The sequence below is a fragment of the Saimiri boliviensis genome, chromosome 11 (genome assembly GCF_048565385.1).
Source record: "Saimiri boliviensis isolate mSaiBol1 chromosome 11, mSaiBol1.pri, whole genome shotgun sequence".
NCBI lineage: Eukaryota > Metazoa > Chordata > Mammalia > Primates > Cebidae > Saimiri > Saimiri boliviensis.
The window spans coordinates 24470010-24485775 of record NC_133459.1 but is presented as its reverse complement, the minus strand read 5'-3'; the positions used below and the strand labels follow the sequence as shown (position 1 = coordinate 24485775).

At 43.5% G+C, this 15766-nt stretch overlaps 1 protein-coding gene across 4 annotated transcripts in view; it reads right to left on the bottom strand.

The window, feature by feature from the left end:
- CEP85 (centrosomal protein 85) overlaps positions 1–15766 on the bottom strand; it is a 53780-nt gene that overhangs the window by 32662 nt on the left and 5352 nt on the right. For 2 of the 4 annotated variants that reach the window (XM_074380309.1, XM_010345398.3), the window contains 2 exons: positions 7165–7237; positions 790–942 (listed from right to left, as the gene is read on the bottom strand). In XM_074380309.1, coding sequence (XP_074236410.1) covers positions 790–942; positions 7165–7219 — 208 coding nt within the window. In that variant the 5' untranslated portion in view covers positions 7220–7237. Of the gene's footprint in view, positions 1–789; positions 943–7164; positions 7238–13709; positions 13867–15766 lie in introns of those variants that run through there. The other 2 variants (XM_003934817.4, XM_039473529.2) reach the window with 2 other exon arrangements.

The window sequence follows — 15766 nt, the reverse complement described above, 5'->3', positions numbered from 1 at the left end:
CCAGCTGGGGTGACAGAGCAACACCCATCTCAAAAAAGTAATAAATAAATAAAAACAAAAAACACAAAACAAAAAAAAAAAACAGGCCTGTAAGTTCAGACCTGGTGATGGCAGGAAATATGTTTGAGTGGGTGGGATAGGGACAGATCACAGAAGAACTGAAGCCTCTGAACTTTATTGCCCAAGTAATAGGCGTTATTGAAGATTTACAGGAAAGGAAAACTATGAAATTAGGCTTTCAGCAAAAATAATCTGGCAGCAGAAGGAAAGACTTGAGGCCAATTAACCTATCAGAAAGTTGCTTCAAAGGGGCTCATGCCTGTAATCACAGCACTTTGCAAGGCTGAGGCAGGTGGTTCTATTGAGTCCAGGAGGCCAGACCAGCCTGGGCAATATGGTGAAACCCCATCTCTATAAAACACAAAAAAATTACCCAGGCATGGTAGTGCATACCTGCAGTCCCAGCTACCTGAGAGGCTGAGATGGGAGGATCACCTAAGCCTGGGAGGCTGCAATGAGCCATGATCAGGCCAGTGCACTCCAACTTGGGTGACAGAGTATCACCCCCCACCAAAAAAAGCTGTTTTAGATAAGATAAAAAATAGAAATTTAGATGAAGGGACCACATGCGAGAAGCATGGGATAAGAAGAACGAAAGACTCCTTGTCTGACATGGACTGACCTTATGAACATTCTGGAAATAGCAGAAACTGGAAATGCCAATATACCCAAAATGCAATCTGAAAAGGACAATACTTATTGGTAATCAAATTATTAATACAAACTTACCCTCTGCAATATCTGAACATGATGTACCAATGGCTGTGTCCCCACTGTCGGCTACGCTTGAACAGCGGCTGAAGCGGCTCCGAAAGGGCTCAGAGATAACTGGGGTCTGCCATTCAGTTCCCAGGGAATTGCCCTTCTGAATCACACTGGAATCTGAAACAAGTGGCATTTCCCACCTTTACTGTGAACCAGCTGATGTAACCCCATATCTTTTTTTAAAAAAATCACCTAAACCTATGAAAGAATAGCAGCAACCCACCCTTTTCTCTCTCCTGTGCCTATTTCAGCTACTCTAAGCTAGTTAATTCTCTTTTTATTTGAGACAGAGTGTCATTCTGTTGCCCAGGCTGGAGTGCAGCGGCGCAATCTTGGCTCACTGCAACCTCCGCCTCCTGGGTTCAAGCAATTCTCTGTCTCAGCCTCCCGAGTAGCTGGGATTACAGGTGTTCATCACCACACCTGGCTAATTTTTTGTATTTTTAGTAGAGATGGGGTTTCACCATCTTGGCCAGGCTGGTCTTGAACTCCTGACCTCATGATCCACTCACACTGGCCTCCCAAAAGTGCTGGGATTACAGGGGTGAGCCATGGCACCCAGCCTGAGCTGGCTAATTTTTTTTTTTTTTTTTTTTTTTGAGACAGAGTTTTGCTCTTGTTGCCCAGGCTGGAGAGCAATGGCATGATCTTGGCTCACTACAACCTCCGCCTCCTGGGTTCAAGCAATACTTCTGCCTAAGCCTCCCGAGTAGCTGGGACTACAGGCATGCATCACCACGCCTGGCTAATTTTTTTGTATTTTTAGTAGAGATGGGGTTTTGCCATATTGGCCAGGCTGGTCTCGAACTCCTGACCTTGTGATCTGCCCGCCTCAGCCTCCCAAAGTGCTGGGATTACAGGCGTGACCACCGCACCCGGCCAAGAATCATATTTAATAGCAGTGGCCATTTATTGAAACCTGTAAGCCCCAGCACCTTACAAATATAATCTTGCCTACTTACTTACTGAAAAGTATTACCATCCCAATTTTACACAAGGGAGGCCTAATATTTGAACCCAGTTCTTTCTGATTCCAAAACCCCCATTCTTTCCTCTTACAGTTTCTCAATGGTGCTTTTGGTACTCTAAGGATGACAGTTAGCATCCCTGGTTCCCACTTACTGAATGCCAGCAGCAACCCTCAACCAAGCCCACCATTACTGGGAAACCAGAAAATAACCATATAGTTCCAAATGATTCCTAGGGCAACAAGCAGTCCAGTCCCCAGTCGAAAATAACTGTTTCACTGGACCAGGGTACCCTCAATAGGTAAATCCTATTGAGATCAAAGTGAGTTTTGAAAGTCAATCTGAAGAGCCTTGGGCTTTATCTTGAAAGCGCTGTGAAGAAATCACCAAAACTGCTGAGCAGGTTAAGACAAAGAGACTGATGATATTTATTTGACTTAAAATATTCTGTTTGGTGGGAGGTAGGCAGGAAGTGTGTTCAATAAATACTTGATTCACTGACATTCTAGCAAAGACTTAAAATTTAAATTATTTTTTAAAAACCACTATAGGCCGGGCGCAATGGCTCATGCCTATAATCCCAGCACTTTGGGAGGCCGAGGTGGGTGGATCACAAGGTCAAGAGATCGAGACCATCCTGGTCAACATGGTGAAACCCCGTCTCTACTAAAAACACAAAAAATTAGCTGGGCATGGTGGCATGTGCCTGTAATCCCAGCTACTCAGGACGCTGAGGCAGGAGAATTGCCTGAACCCAGGAGGCGGAGGTTGCGGTGAGCCAAGATTGCGCCATTGCACTCCAGCCTGGGTAATAGGAGCGAAACTCCTTCTCAAAAAAAAAAAAAAACCCACTATAACTGGCTGGGCAAGGTGGCTCATGCCTATAATCCCAGCACTTTGGGAGACTGAGTGGGCAGATCACTTCAGGTCGGGCAGATGACCTGAGTTTGAGACCAGCTTGACTGATACGGAGAAACTCTGTCACTATTAAAAATACAAAATTAATCAGGCGTGGTGGCACATGCCTGTAATCCCAGCTACTGTGGAGGCTGAGGCAGGAGAATTGCTTGAACCCGGGAGGTGGAGGTTGCAGTGAGCTGAAATATCGCATCATTGCACTCCAGCCTGGGCAACAAGAGCAAAACTTCATCTCAAAAACAAAAAACACTATAATTTTCCTAAGGTGTATCTGGTGATCCACATACTCAAACAAGCAAAAAAACTATGGCAGCTACTTATCCTCCATTTAACTTAAAGTCAGTGAGAGCTGATATCAGAAAATACGGTTCTACAGACTCTTATCTAGTGGGAGGCAAATGATATCTGGACACAAATAACTTTATTCCTTTCTTCCAAGTTTAGTGCTTCTCCCATTTTTTTAAACTATTTTCTTCTGCTTTTGCTCTTTTTTTGTTATTACTTCCGCTTTCTATTGAAGGCAACCTAACTTTCCCCAAAGACTTCTTCTATTCTTCGTATCACAGTGACTATTTGATTTGAAAGAATTTGCCTAATCTTTATACAATCAATAATCTGTAATTGTTAATAGAAGACACAGGCAACAGAGTTTCTGAACATGATGAGATTAGCCAATGCTACTATACCAAGTTGGTGTAATTCAAGCCCAAAGCAAAGAAATCTGACCTCCTGGTGAGTGGTGAGTCTACACAGCTCTCTCTCTCTAGCATAAAATTTGCCAGGACTTTTGAAACAGTTAAGATTGGCTGGGTGCAGTGGCTCACGCCTGTAATCCCAGCACTTTGAGAGGCTGAGGCGGGCAGATCACGAGGTCAAGAGATAGAGATTATCCTGGCCAAGATGGTGAAATCCCTTCTCTACTTAAAAAAAATACAAAAATTAGATGGGCGTGGTGGTGCGTGCCTGTAGTCCCAGCTACTCCGGAAGCTGAGGCAGGAAAATTGCTTAAACCCAGGAGGTGAAGGTTGCAGTGAGCCAAGATCGCGCCACTGCACTCCAGCCTGGCGCCTGGTGACAGAGCAAGACTCTGTCTCAAAAAACAAAAACAACAAAAAAAGGAATATTGAGGGCCACTATTACCATCTTCCTGACTTCCTACTGGAAACCACTCCCTGTTACTAATACTAATCTTCCATTCTTCATAACTACCATTTTTCTATCCACCTACTCCATACCCTAATTCCAAAGAGTAATTTGTTAAAAACATATTTTGGTATATATATTGAGGTTTATGCTTATTTCAAAATTCAAGTTTAAATGCTGAAATTGGCTAGATACAGTGGCTCATGCCTGTAATCCTAACGCTTTGGGAAGGTGAGGTGGGCAGATTACCTGAGCTCAGGAGTTTGAGACCAGCCTGAGCACATAGCAAAATCCCATCTCCATTAAAAATACAAAAAATTAGCTGGGCATGGTGGTGCGTACCTGTAATCCCAGCTACTTGGGAGGCTGAGAGACGAATCACTTAAGCCCAGCAGGCAGAGGTTACAGTGAGCCGAGATGATGCCACTGTACTCTAGCCTGGGTCACAGGGAGATTGTCTCAAAAAGAAAGCTGAAATTTTTTGTGTTACAGTGCAAGTCCTATCAGTAGCATCCTTATCAATTATTAAGATCATTATTAATCTGAATGAGATACTACTGAAGAAAGGGAAAAAAAAAAAAAAACATCAGAAAGGCAATGAGCTTTGTCAGGAAAGGCTATGTTCCAAAAACTTGCATTATATACATAATTGTTATAAAAACTGTACAAACCCACTGCAAACAAATATACTAGGAGTGTGCCCTTTTAATCGTTGCTAGTTATTATGAGATTGCTGTGTAATAATAAACACATTTGTATATACATTTTTGCAGGAAGAAAACTTCTGAGTTACAGCTCAGGAAAAGCCTGCTGATTTTATGTTGTAAGCGTTACTCAACACAGTATAAAGATAAAAAGACAACAAAAATATCTTCGTACTTCCTCATCCCCTCATTGCAACAAAACCTTAAACTGGAGAGCCTTAGTTAGTCCCCTCTCTTTCCTCTTCCTCCTCCATTTCCCACTTATTGTTACCTTGTAATATTCAGAGAGCACTTGGATCATGGATCTGAATAGAGAAATGCCTCCAGATCATCATTAGCCCACATACCAGTAACTTATACTTAAAGATGGGATGGAGCTGTAAAGTGCTTTTATAATGCAATATAATTGTTAAAGGCAAGGGTTGACTCTTTATTTTGACATGGTATGTCCTGAAATAAATGTTGATTCAATATGGCAGATGGGTCATATTCTTTATTTGGAAGAAGTTGTGACTTCTGACACAGGGGTGATTGTCTTCCTACACTGTTGCATTTGATTCTTTTAATGTATTTTTAAGAAAATAACCAGTTATGCTGCTTTTAATATTGGTCTTTTTATTTGGCTTGGAGTTCTTCAAAGCAGTGAAGCATGTTCATAGCCCAGATTTTTTTTTTTTAAATAAACACAATTTTCCTGCCAAAAATATAAAACACGAAAGAAAACAAACAAAAAAGAAACTGTACAAACCTAAGAGAATGTACGGCACATAGCAGATATTTTTAAAATATTTGCTGAATGAATCTTGAATTGATTCAACCAATGCTTCTAATGGTGCCTACTATATCCAAGGCAGCATGCCTAAGAGAATAAACCAGGCCGGGCGCGGTGGCTCAAGCCTGTAATCCCAGCACTTTGGGAGGCCGAGGCGGGTGGATCACGAGGTCAAGAGATCGAGACCATCCTGGTCAACATGGTGAAACCCCGTCTCTACTAAAAATACTAAAAATTAGCTGGGCATGGTGGCGGGTGCCTGTAATCCCAGCTACTCAGGAGGCTGAGGCAGGAGAATTGCCTGAGCCCAGGAGGCGGAGGTTGCGGTGAGCCGAGATCGTGCCATTGCACTCCAGCCTGGGCAACAAGAGTGAAACTCCGTCTAAAAAAAAAAAAAAAAAAAAAGAGAATAAACCAAACATTTACCAAATATCTATAATGAGTAAGGCACTGTGAAATTTTTAAGTTAAATAAAATATACCCTAAGTTGAATTAAATGTGCCCTCTTCTTATACCAATACCCCAGAATTCAGCAAGTCATTTTTCTAAAATACTTATTTGAAATATATATTGTCTACTTAATATGTGTGCACAGTGTATACATATATTTACATATCTAATATACAGTCAGGTCAGCGCTCCATATCCATGGTTTCTTTTTTTATTTTCCTTTTTTTTGGGGGGACAAGAGTCTCGCTCTGTGGCCCAGGCTGGAGTGCAGTGGCGTCATCTTGGCTCACCTCAACCTCAGGTTCAAGTGATTCTCCTGCCTCAGCCTCCCAAGTACCTCAGAATACAGGTGTGCACCACTGCACCCAGCTAATTTTTGTATTTTTAGTATACATGGGGTTTCACCATGTTGGTCAGGCTGATCTTGAACTCCTGACCTGAGGTGATCCACCCGCCTTGGACTCCCAAAGTGCTGAGATTACAAGTCTGAGCCACAGCACTCAGCCATATCCATGGTTTCCCCGTGTGTGAATTCAACCAATTTTTTTTTTTTTTTGGCAGAAGAGTTATTTTATTTACATAGAGAGAGAAAAAACGGAGAAGAGAGAAAACTTCCATGAGAGAGAGAGAGTGTGTGTGGAAGGGGCAAATTTTTTTTTTAATGGCATCTTACTGAATATATATAGATTTATTTTTCTTCTTATTCCCTAAATAATATGGTGTTAACTATTTACATAGCATTTACATTGCATTGGATATTGTAAGTAATCTAGAGATGATTTAAGGTAAATAGTAGGATATGTATATGTTACATGCAAATACCACAAAATTTTACATCAGGGACTTAAGTATCTGTGGATTTTGGTATCTGCAGATGGTCTTGGAACCAATCCCCCATGGATACTTAAGATGTATATATTTAATTTATCTACTGAAGTTTTAAAATCTTGTTAATCCATTCTAAAGATAAATTCCTGAGTTTCTAGTAACAATGCAACAGAATCTGTTGGCATCAAAGAAGAATTCCAATCTTTGTGGGTTAGCAGATGACTGACCCACCCAGAGGACAAAGACAACATAGAACACAGTAATTTATGCCGTGTTTTTCTGATTTCAAATGGAACTATGTTCCAAAGTCATTCTGTTCCAATCCTTTATGTCCTCCTCTCCCAAACATGTGATCCTGTTGAAAGCCATGTAAGACAAGAGATAAATAATTGTTCCCTCAGAGAGACCGGTTTTTATATTCAATGAAGCCCCACATTATTTTTGTGGTTTTAGCACCAGTATTTCAGTGAATGCTTGCTTGCTCAACATTTACCTTAAAGGATATGAAAAAACAGAACAAAAGTCAGAATTTAACACAAAACATTTGACTACTCACTCGGTGAAGTGATGTGAGAGATCCCCTCAGTTGGATATTTCTCCTGCATGGCCATCACAGTTATCTGAGCCACCTGTAGAATGAAGGAATAACCAGTCAGTTTTGTGCAGTATCTTTAATTCCCTATAACTCGGTTCCCATTCAACTGAATATTCAATATTCATATAGAATATTCAAGTATTTGGCCGGGCGTGGTGGCTCACATCTGTAACCCCAGCACTTTGGAAGGCTAAGGTGGGCGATCACCTGAGGTCAGGAGTTTGAGATCAGCCTGGCCAACATGGTGAAACCCCGTCTCTACTAAAAATACAAAAGTTAAGCAAGGTGTGGTGGCGCATGTCTGTAGTCCCAGCTACTGGGGAGGCTAAGGCAGGAGGGTTGCTTGAACTTAGGAGGCGGAGGTTGCAGTGAGCCAAGATCATGCCACTGCACCCTAGTCTGGGCAATGGAGCAAGACTCCATCTCAAAAAAAAAAAATAATAATAATAATAATAATAAATATATATATATACACACATACACACACACACACACACACACATATATATATATATATATATATATATATATATATATATATATATATTCAAGTATTCTACATGTTTTACTCCTAAGGATTTACTCCTAAGGATGTTTAGGAGCAAATATGTTTTTATGTGTTTTACTTCTAAGGATATTTTTAAAGACAAAGTAACTCCCAATATTCCACCCTACTTCTCTTCCTAAATCCAGTACCAGAAAACCTAGAACCAAACAGAGATGACCAACACCAAATGGTACTAGAACCCTCTGATTTTCACAAAATTTAAAAATATTACTTTTAATTAACAAACTTTACTATGAATCGTATTAGCCATGGGGACATGATGACAGGATGAAGTGGATAAAGAACTAAAAAACTAAACCAACAGTGAAGTATTACAGCCTCAATTATGATTAACATAAAACAGATTTCTCAATTTGTCCAGTAATTAAAGTTAGTCATGTAATGCATAAAGATGGAAAGAACTCTTTTTTTTTTTTTTGAGACGGAGTTTCGCTCTTGTTACCCAGGCTGGAGTACAATGGCGTGATCTCGGCTCACCACAACCTCCGCCTCCTGGGTTCAGGCAATTCTCCTGTCTCAGCCTCCTGAGTAGCTGGGATTACAGGCACACACCACCATGCCCAGCTAATTTTTTGTATTTTTAGTAGAGACGGAGTTTCACCATGTTGACCAGGATGGTCTCGATCTCTTGACCTCGTGATCCACCCGCCTCGGCCTCCCAAAGTGCTGGGATTACAGACTTGAGCCACCGTGCCCAGCTAGAACTCTTGATCATAAGTAGAACCCCAATCCTGAGCTAGGAACATGAAGTTCTCCTCCCATGTTCTCACTATTTAAAACATTTATATTTACAGTACAGTAGGGGTAGATGCTGAGAATTCAGCAGAAGTGGATCTGAAGTCTAAACAAATACACTTGAACACACTAAACTTTTAGTCACCAATTTACTGGCCATGTAACCTTGGGCAAATTTCTTAGTATCTCTGTTCCTCAGTTTCTTCATATAAAAATGAGGATAACGACACAACCTAATTCATGTTAATTCATTTGTAATTAACTTACAATAGTGTCTGACACAAACTAAGTGCTGTTATTACTTGGCAGTTTACATTAACAAAAGTGGCACTGTATAGTCCACAGAAGATCAGAAAGTATCAATTTAGAAACTCTAAATTTATAGGAGCCCCAAAAGAGTTTGGGACAATTCACAGAACACCATTCTTAGAGGTGAAAATCGACTGTGGAGGGAAAAGAAGACTATATAGTACTATTTCTCTAATGTACTTTAGTGACCTCTATAGTATTCTCTTAGTAACAACAACCCAAACCCTTATTAATTCACTATATTTACAACAGAAAGGGTTATCAGCCTCTAGAATCCCAGGTCTTCACACACTGGGTAAGGGAAGCTTTGTTCAGTAATAAAAGCTTCAGTTTACAGCAAGTATGATTCAGTAAGTTAAATGATGACATAGAAGGATTAATTACCTCCTTACTAGTGATTTCCTTTCCTGTCAATATCAAAATACTTTTCGTCACTCCTTTCTTTAAAAGATAACAAAATAGTAGGCCCACCGGATTCTTTTTTTACAGAGTCTTGCTCTGCCACCCAGTCTAGAGTACAGTAGCTTGATCTCAGCTCACTGCAACTTCTGCCTTCTGGGTTCAGCAATTCTCTCACTTCAGCCTCCCAAGTAGCTGGGATTACAGGCACACACCACTACATCAGCTAATTTTTTTGTATTTTTGGTAGAGATGTGGTTTCACCATGTTGGCCAGACTGATCTCAAACTTCTGACCTCGTGATCCACCTGCCTCATCCTCCCAAAGCACTGGGATTACGGGCGTGAGCCACCACACCCAGCCTAGGCCCACTGGATTCTAAAACGTTTCCAAATGCAAACAAATTGAAAACTCGTTGACAGAAGGAGAACTCCTAGTTACGCTACAACTGAGCAATTCCACTCTTGAGGTATATACCCAAGAGAAATGAAAATATATGTTTCACAAAAGCTTCAATAAGAATGTTCATAGCAGCATTATTTACAATAGCCAAAGAGTGGAAACAACACAAATGCCCATCAACTAATGAATGGATACATAAAATGTGGTATATCCAAACAACAGAATATTATTCAGCAATAAAAGGAGGCCAGCAGCTCACACCTATAATCCCAGCACTTTGGGAGGCCAAGGCAGGTGGATCACAAGGTCAGGAGATCAACATCATCCTGGCCAACATGGTGAAACCCTGTCTCTACCAAAAATACAAAAATTAGCTACAAAAATTAGCTCAGTGTGGTGGTGTGCACCTGTAATCCCAGCTACTCAGGAGACTGAGGCAGGAGAATTGCTTGAACACAGGAGGCAGAGACTGCAATGAGCTGCGATTGCACCACTGCACTCCAGTCTGGCAACAGAGTGAGAATCTGTCTCAAAAAAAAAAAAAAAAAAAAAAAAGGAATGAAGTAGCGACACATGTGACAACATGGATGAACTCTGAAGACATTATGCAAAGTCAAAGAAGCCAAACAAAAGGCTTGATCCTATGTATATGAAATGTCAGAATAGGCAAATCCACAGAGACACAGAAAAGTGATTGCAAGGTACTGAGAAGAGGGAGGGTAGGAGAACAGGGAGTGACTGCTAATGGAGACAGCATTTCTTTTCAGAGTGATCAAAATGTTCTGGGATTAGATAGTGATGACTGCACAACCTTGCCAATATATTAAAAACCTCTGAATTGTACACATGTAAAATTAAATTTTATGATATGTGATATAAGCCAAAAATAAAATTCTAAGTCACCCCCAACCATCTGAATGGACCCCTCCCCTTGGCCAAGGGCATTCCAAAATTAACTTGAAAAACCTGTTAAGGTCATGATTGTGGTGGAGTCCTATGCACCTTATTTACCTTCCTCCCTTTTGGAATTGAGGAAAAGCATTAACGTTAACACAGATGTTTGATAAGAAACATTTACAATCTATTCTCTCTAAAGTCTGCTATTTGGAGGTTTCATCTGCTTGATAAAACCTTGGTCTCCACTATCGCTTAACCCAGACATTCCTTTCTGATAATAACTCTTCCAACCAACTGCCAATCAGAAAATTTGGAAATCTACCTACCACCTGGAAGCCCCCACCCTCTAAGAATTGTCTTGCCCTTCCAGATCAATGTAAATCTTACATGTATTTGATTGATACCTTATGTCTCCCTAAAATGTTTAAAACCATGGCACACATTATCAGGATCACCTGAGGGCTGTGTCAGGGGCCACTGGTTACTCATATTTGGCTCAGAATAAATCTCTTCAAATATTTTAGAGTCTGACCTTCATTGACAACAAATATCTCAAAAAAGAAACTCCATAAGGAGTAAAACAATACAGAATAAATCATTCTGGACTTTTTCCAGCTAAGTTCAGAATTAGGTGAGCTACTGGTGGAAATTTTTGGGACATGTGAAGGAGACAGAAATTTCCTGGGATAAAAATGAGAGAAATGAATGTACAAGAAGTAACACAACCAATTATAAAGCTTAGAAAGGCAGTGAATAGAGGCAGACAGGGGAAAAAGAAAAAGTATCCGATAGGGTTGGTTTCTATCTTCAAAGCCCTTTAAACTACAGACATACTCATTCAACAAATTTAACATGCATTCTGCACTTACTACCTATCAAACACTGTGCTAAACACTTTTTAAGTATCATGTGTCATATTTAATGCTCGCATCAACCCTATGAAGCAGTCACTATTACCCTCATTTTATGGATAAGAAAATAAAGGTTTAGAGTAGTGAAGGTCACACAGCTAGGAAGAGGCTTCAAAGCCAGGACTGTACTCTAGTGCTACAGGAGTCTAGTCAGCATTCTACAAGTGACAAAACACAAAAAAAGAGATCAAGCATGGCACTACAAGTTGGAGTTTCTGCCTCAGACAGTTAGAGCTGCAAGCCTCAATTACCTGAGCAGCAACAGCTCATATAATTTCTTCACTTCATCCTTGGTCATCACCTAGGCTTTATTTCCCCAAGTTGCTACCCAAGAATTAAGATTCTGACGGCCATATTTCTCCCCTGTAAGAATTACAATCTAAGTGTGGAACATCATGCTTGGCAGCTGTTAAGAGAACCACATCAAGACAAGAGAGGATTTGAAGGGATACACAGACAGCTGACACGGACACGTGAAGAATCTCACACCATCACACTATTTCACCGCCTTGATCATTCAGTAAACCTTGTCAAAGAGAAGCCAAATTCTTTTTTTTTTTTTTTTTTTTTTTTTGAGACGGAGTTTCGCTCTCGTTACCCAGGCTGGAGTGCAATGGCGCGATCTCGGCTCACCGCAACCTCCGCCTCCTGGGTTCAGGCAATTCTCCTGCCTCAGCCTCCTGAGTAGCTGGGATTACAGGCACACGCCACCATGCCCAGCTGATTTTTTGTATTTTTAGTAGAGACGGGGTTTCACCATGTTGACCAGGTTGGTCTCGATCTCTCGACCTTGTGATCCACCCACCTCAGCCTCCCAAAGTGCTGGGATTACAGGCTTGAGCCACCGCGCCCGGCAAGAGAAGCCAAATTCTTGACAAGAAGTTGCCTCTACAAAGAAAAGTGAGACATGCAAAACCACCAGATCACTCTAAAGCACACAAGGTCTGAGGGCAAGTAAATGAGGCCTGGCTAGCTTCATCATCCTTGTCGCACCACTCCCTCCTACTTATCCCAGTGTTCAATTCGTCAGCCGAAACTGACTGCGTGCCTACTATGCGCCTGGCTCTGAGTCACGTGCTGGGAATATACTGGTGGTAAAGGACAAACGTGGTTCTGATCCCTCTCATTGACTGATGTAAGCGCTGAATACACCGTTGAACAAACAAACCTGAACACACTAAACTTGCAGTTCAATCAAAGCACCAGCCCCTTCTTGCTAAAGGAGGTTTCCTCACCTTCCGTCCTACTGCCATTTTGGGGGTTTTTTCTTTGTTGTGGGGGGGTGTCCTGTACACGGTAGGCTGTGTAGCAGCATCCCTGGCTTCTTCGCACTAGATGCCAGTAGCAAGCCCTGGAGCTGCGACTATCAAAAATGTTGGCCGGGCGCGGTGGTCAAGCCTGTAATCCCAGCACTTTGGGAGGCCGAGGCGGGTGGATCACAAGGTCGAGAGATCGAGACCAACCTGGTCAAAAGGGTGAAACCCCGTCTCTACTAAAAATACAAAAAACCAGCTGGGCATGGTGGCGCGTGCCTGTAATCCCAGCTACTCAGGAGGCTGAGGCAGGAGAATTGCCTGAACCCAGGAGGCGGAGGTTGCGGTGAGCCGAGATCGCGCCATTGCACTCCAGCCTGGGTAACAAGAGCGAAACTCCGTCTCAAAAAAAAAAAAAAAAAAAAAAAAAAAAAAAAAAAAATGTTTCCAGACATCGACCCAGGTCCCCAGGGAACCAAAATCGCCCCGGCTGAGAAGTACTGGGGTAAGGCTCCCCCCGCCCCGCACCCCGCAAGTGCTCTCCGTCCCCAAACCTTAATTCTCTGCACATCCTTCGAATCTCAGCTCAAACTTCACCTCCTCGGGGAGGGCTCCCTGACCTCTCCTAGATCCGCGCCTTGTTTTGTGCTCTTTGTAAGATTTCTCCACCCTACCCTCACTGCACGCCGAGGGATTACCCCAATTAACGGCGACTCCCCTCCCAGGGCTGTGCGCTCCACCAGGGCAAGGAACGCTGTGTCCCTGGCTACCGGCACAGGGCCTGGCACTCAGGTAAAGCGACTGCCCTGGGATGAACCACGGAGGGCAAAGCCAGGCAGCGGGAGAAGTGAGGAGACTCGGACGCGAGAGGGCGTGTGCAGGGGCACTCGCTTCGGAGCGGAGGCGCATGCGCGTCGCTCTCGCCGGCCCCGCACGGAGGCAGCTGGAGAGCGCCTGAGGCTTCGCCGGGGCTGTGGGAGGGGAGGTCAGGTCAGCCACTGGGACAGGCGCTCCCGAGGGAGGAAAACTTACGCGGGCCTGAAAGCGGACGGCGAAATCCCTCACTCGGGAACACGGACTGTAATCACCACGTCTGCGGTGGGCGGCGGTTCCCTTCCTCGGCTCCTCTAACGGCCGTTGCACGCGCGCCACAGAGCGCGCGTCGTCTGGCCCCACCCAGTTCTGCCCGCCTCTGGTCAATCAGGAGTCGAGCCGCGTCGGCTTCCCGCCCCTTTCTGGCCGACTCTGACCAATCGGCAGTCGAGCCACGCCGGTGTCCCTCCCCTGCACACTACCCTAGTCTCAGAAAGCCGGACGGATCTTTCTGCGCATGACCCCGCCGCCACTTGGCTCCTTCTCTGCCCCTTGCCCAGTTTTGCCTGTAGGTGGAGCCCTGCGCACCACCTAGACCTGGAGGCGCCTGCTGGGCCTGTGCAGGTTGACAAGCTGGCGGCCCGGGGACCCCGAGAATCAACTTAATCGTCCTCGTCCTCCTTCCATTCCAACGCCCATCTATCAGTTCTCCCACCTGAAGCAGGGGTTCAGGTTGTGACCGGGAGTTTGCGTGTGGCCTGGGTCATTGACTAGTCAAGGTCAGGGCTTGGTCTGGGTTGGAGGCAATGGTCAGCCTGGGTTCAGGTTGAAGGGTAAAGGATCAGTCTCGCCTCCCTCCCCAAAGTTGGTCCCCAGGAAGAGGAACCCTTAAGTCTATTTGCATTAATATGCGCTTGAAGAGTCGGACTAGAAAATTGTTTCAAAGGAGAACAGAATCACCAGCCAAAGGAATGAATCTTAAATAGTGAAATTTGGGGTATCTAGAAACCTGTCTTGGAAGGGAAAGACATTAAAAAGTTGTGTGTTGGGGGGAAAAAAAGTATTTCTTAGCTTTAAGTGCCAAAGAGAGTGAATTACTGAATAAAAGTCACTATAGAGTAAAGACCTAGGGATGTGCTCCAAGGTTGTATCCTCTACCCACTCTTAGTCTTTTTTTTTTTTTTTTTTTTTTTTTTGAGACGGAGTTTCGATCTATTGCCCAGTCTGGAGTGCAGTGGCGCGATCTCGGCTCACTGTAACCTCCACCTCCCGAGTTCAAGGGTTTCTCCTGCCTCAGCCTCCTGAGCAGCTGGAACTGCAGACGTCTGCCACCACGCCCAGCTAATTTTTGTATTTTTAGTAGAGATGGGGTTTCACCATATTGGTCAGACTGGTCTCGAACTCCTGATCTTATGATCTGCCTGCCTCGGTCTCCCAAAGTGCTGGGATTACAGGCATGAGCCACCGCGCCGGCTGTCTTTTAGTAATTTAAGGTAAGAACATAGGAGACAGAAGATAGCAGATTTAATGGATAATGAAAATGAACTTGAGTATGATATGAAATTAGGACGAGAAGCTTCTGTTAAAGGCTTTTAGAAGCTAGAAAGTGTTAGTCCTGGCCAGGCACAGTGGCTCCTGCCTGTAATCCCAGTACTTTGGGAGTCGGAGGCAGGTGGATCACTTAAGGTCAGGAGTTAGAGATTAGCCTGTGGCCAACATGATAAAACCCTGTCTCTACTAAAAATACAAAAATTAGCCAGGTGTGGTGGTGGGCACCTGTAATCCCAGCTACTGGGGAGGCTGAGGCAGGATAATCACCTAAACCCAGGAGGAGAAGTTGCAGTGAGCCAAGATCACTGCACTACATCCTGGGCAACAAAGTGAGACTCCATCTCAAAAAAAAAAAAAAAAAAAAAAAAGAGGAAGTATTAGTCAGAAAAAGTTGAAAGGCTTCCATTTCTTTTCTTTCTTTTCTTTTCTTTTTTTTTTTTTAGAGATGGAGTCTCACTCTGTCGCCCAGGCTGGGGTGCAGTGGCATAATCTCAGCTCACTGCAACCTCTGCCTCCCGGGTTCAAGCAATTCTCCTGCCTCAGCCTCCTGAATAGCCAGGACTACAGGTGCACACCACCATGCTCCACTAATTTTTTTTTTTTTTTTGAGACGGAGTTTCGCTCTTGTTACCCAGGCTGGAGTGCAATGGCGCGATCTCGGCTCACCGCAACCTCCGCCTCCTGGGCTCAGGCAATTCTCCTGCCTCAGCCTCCTAAGTAGCTGG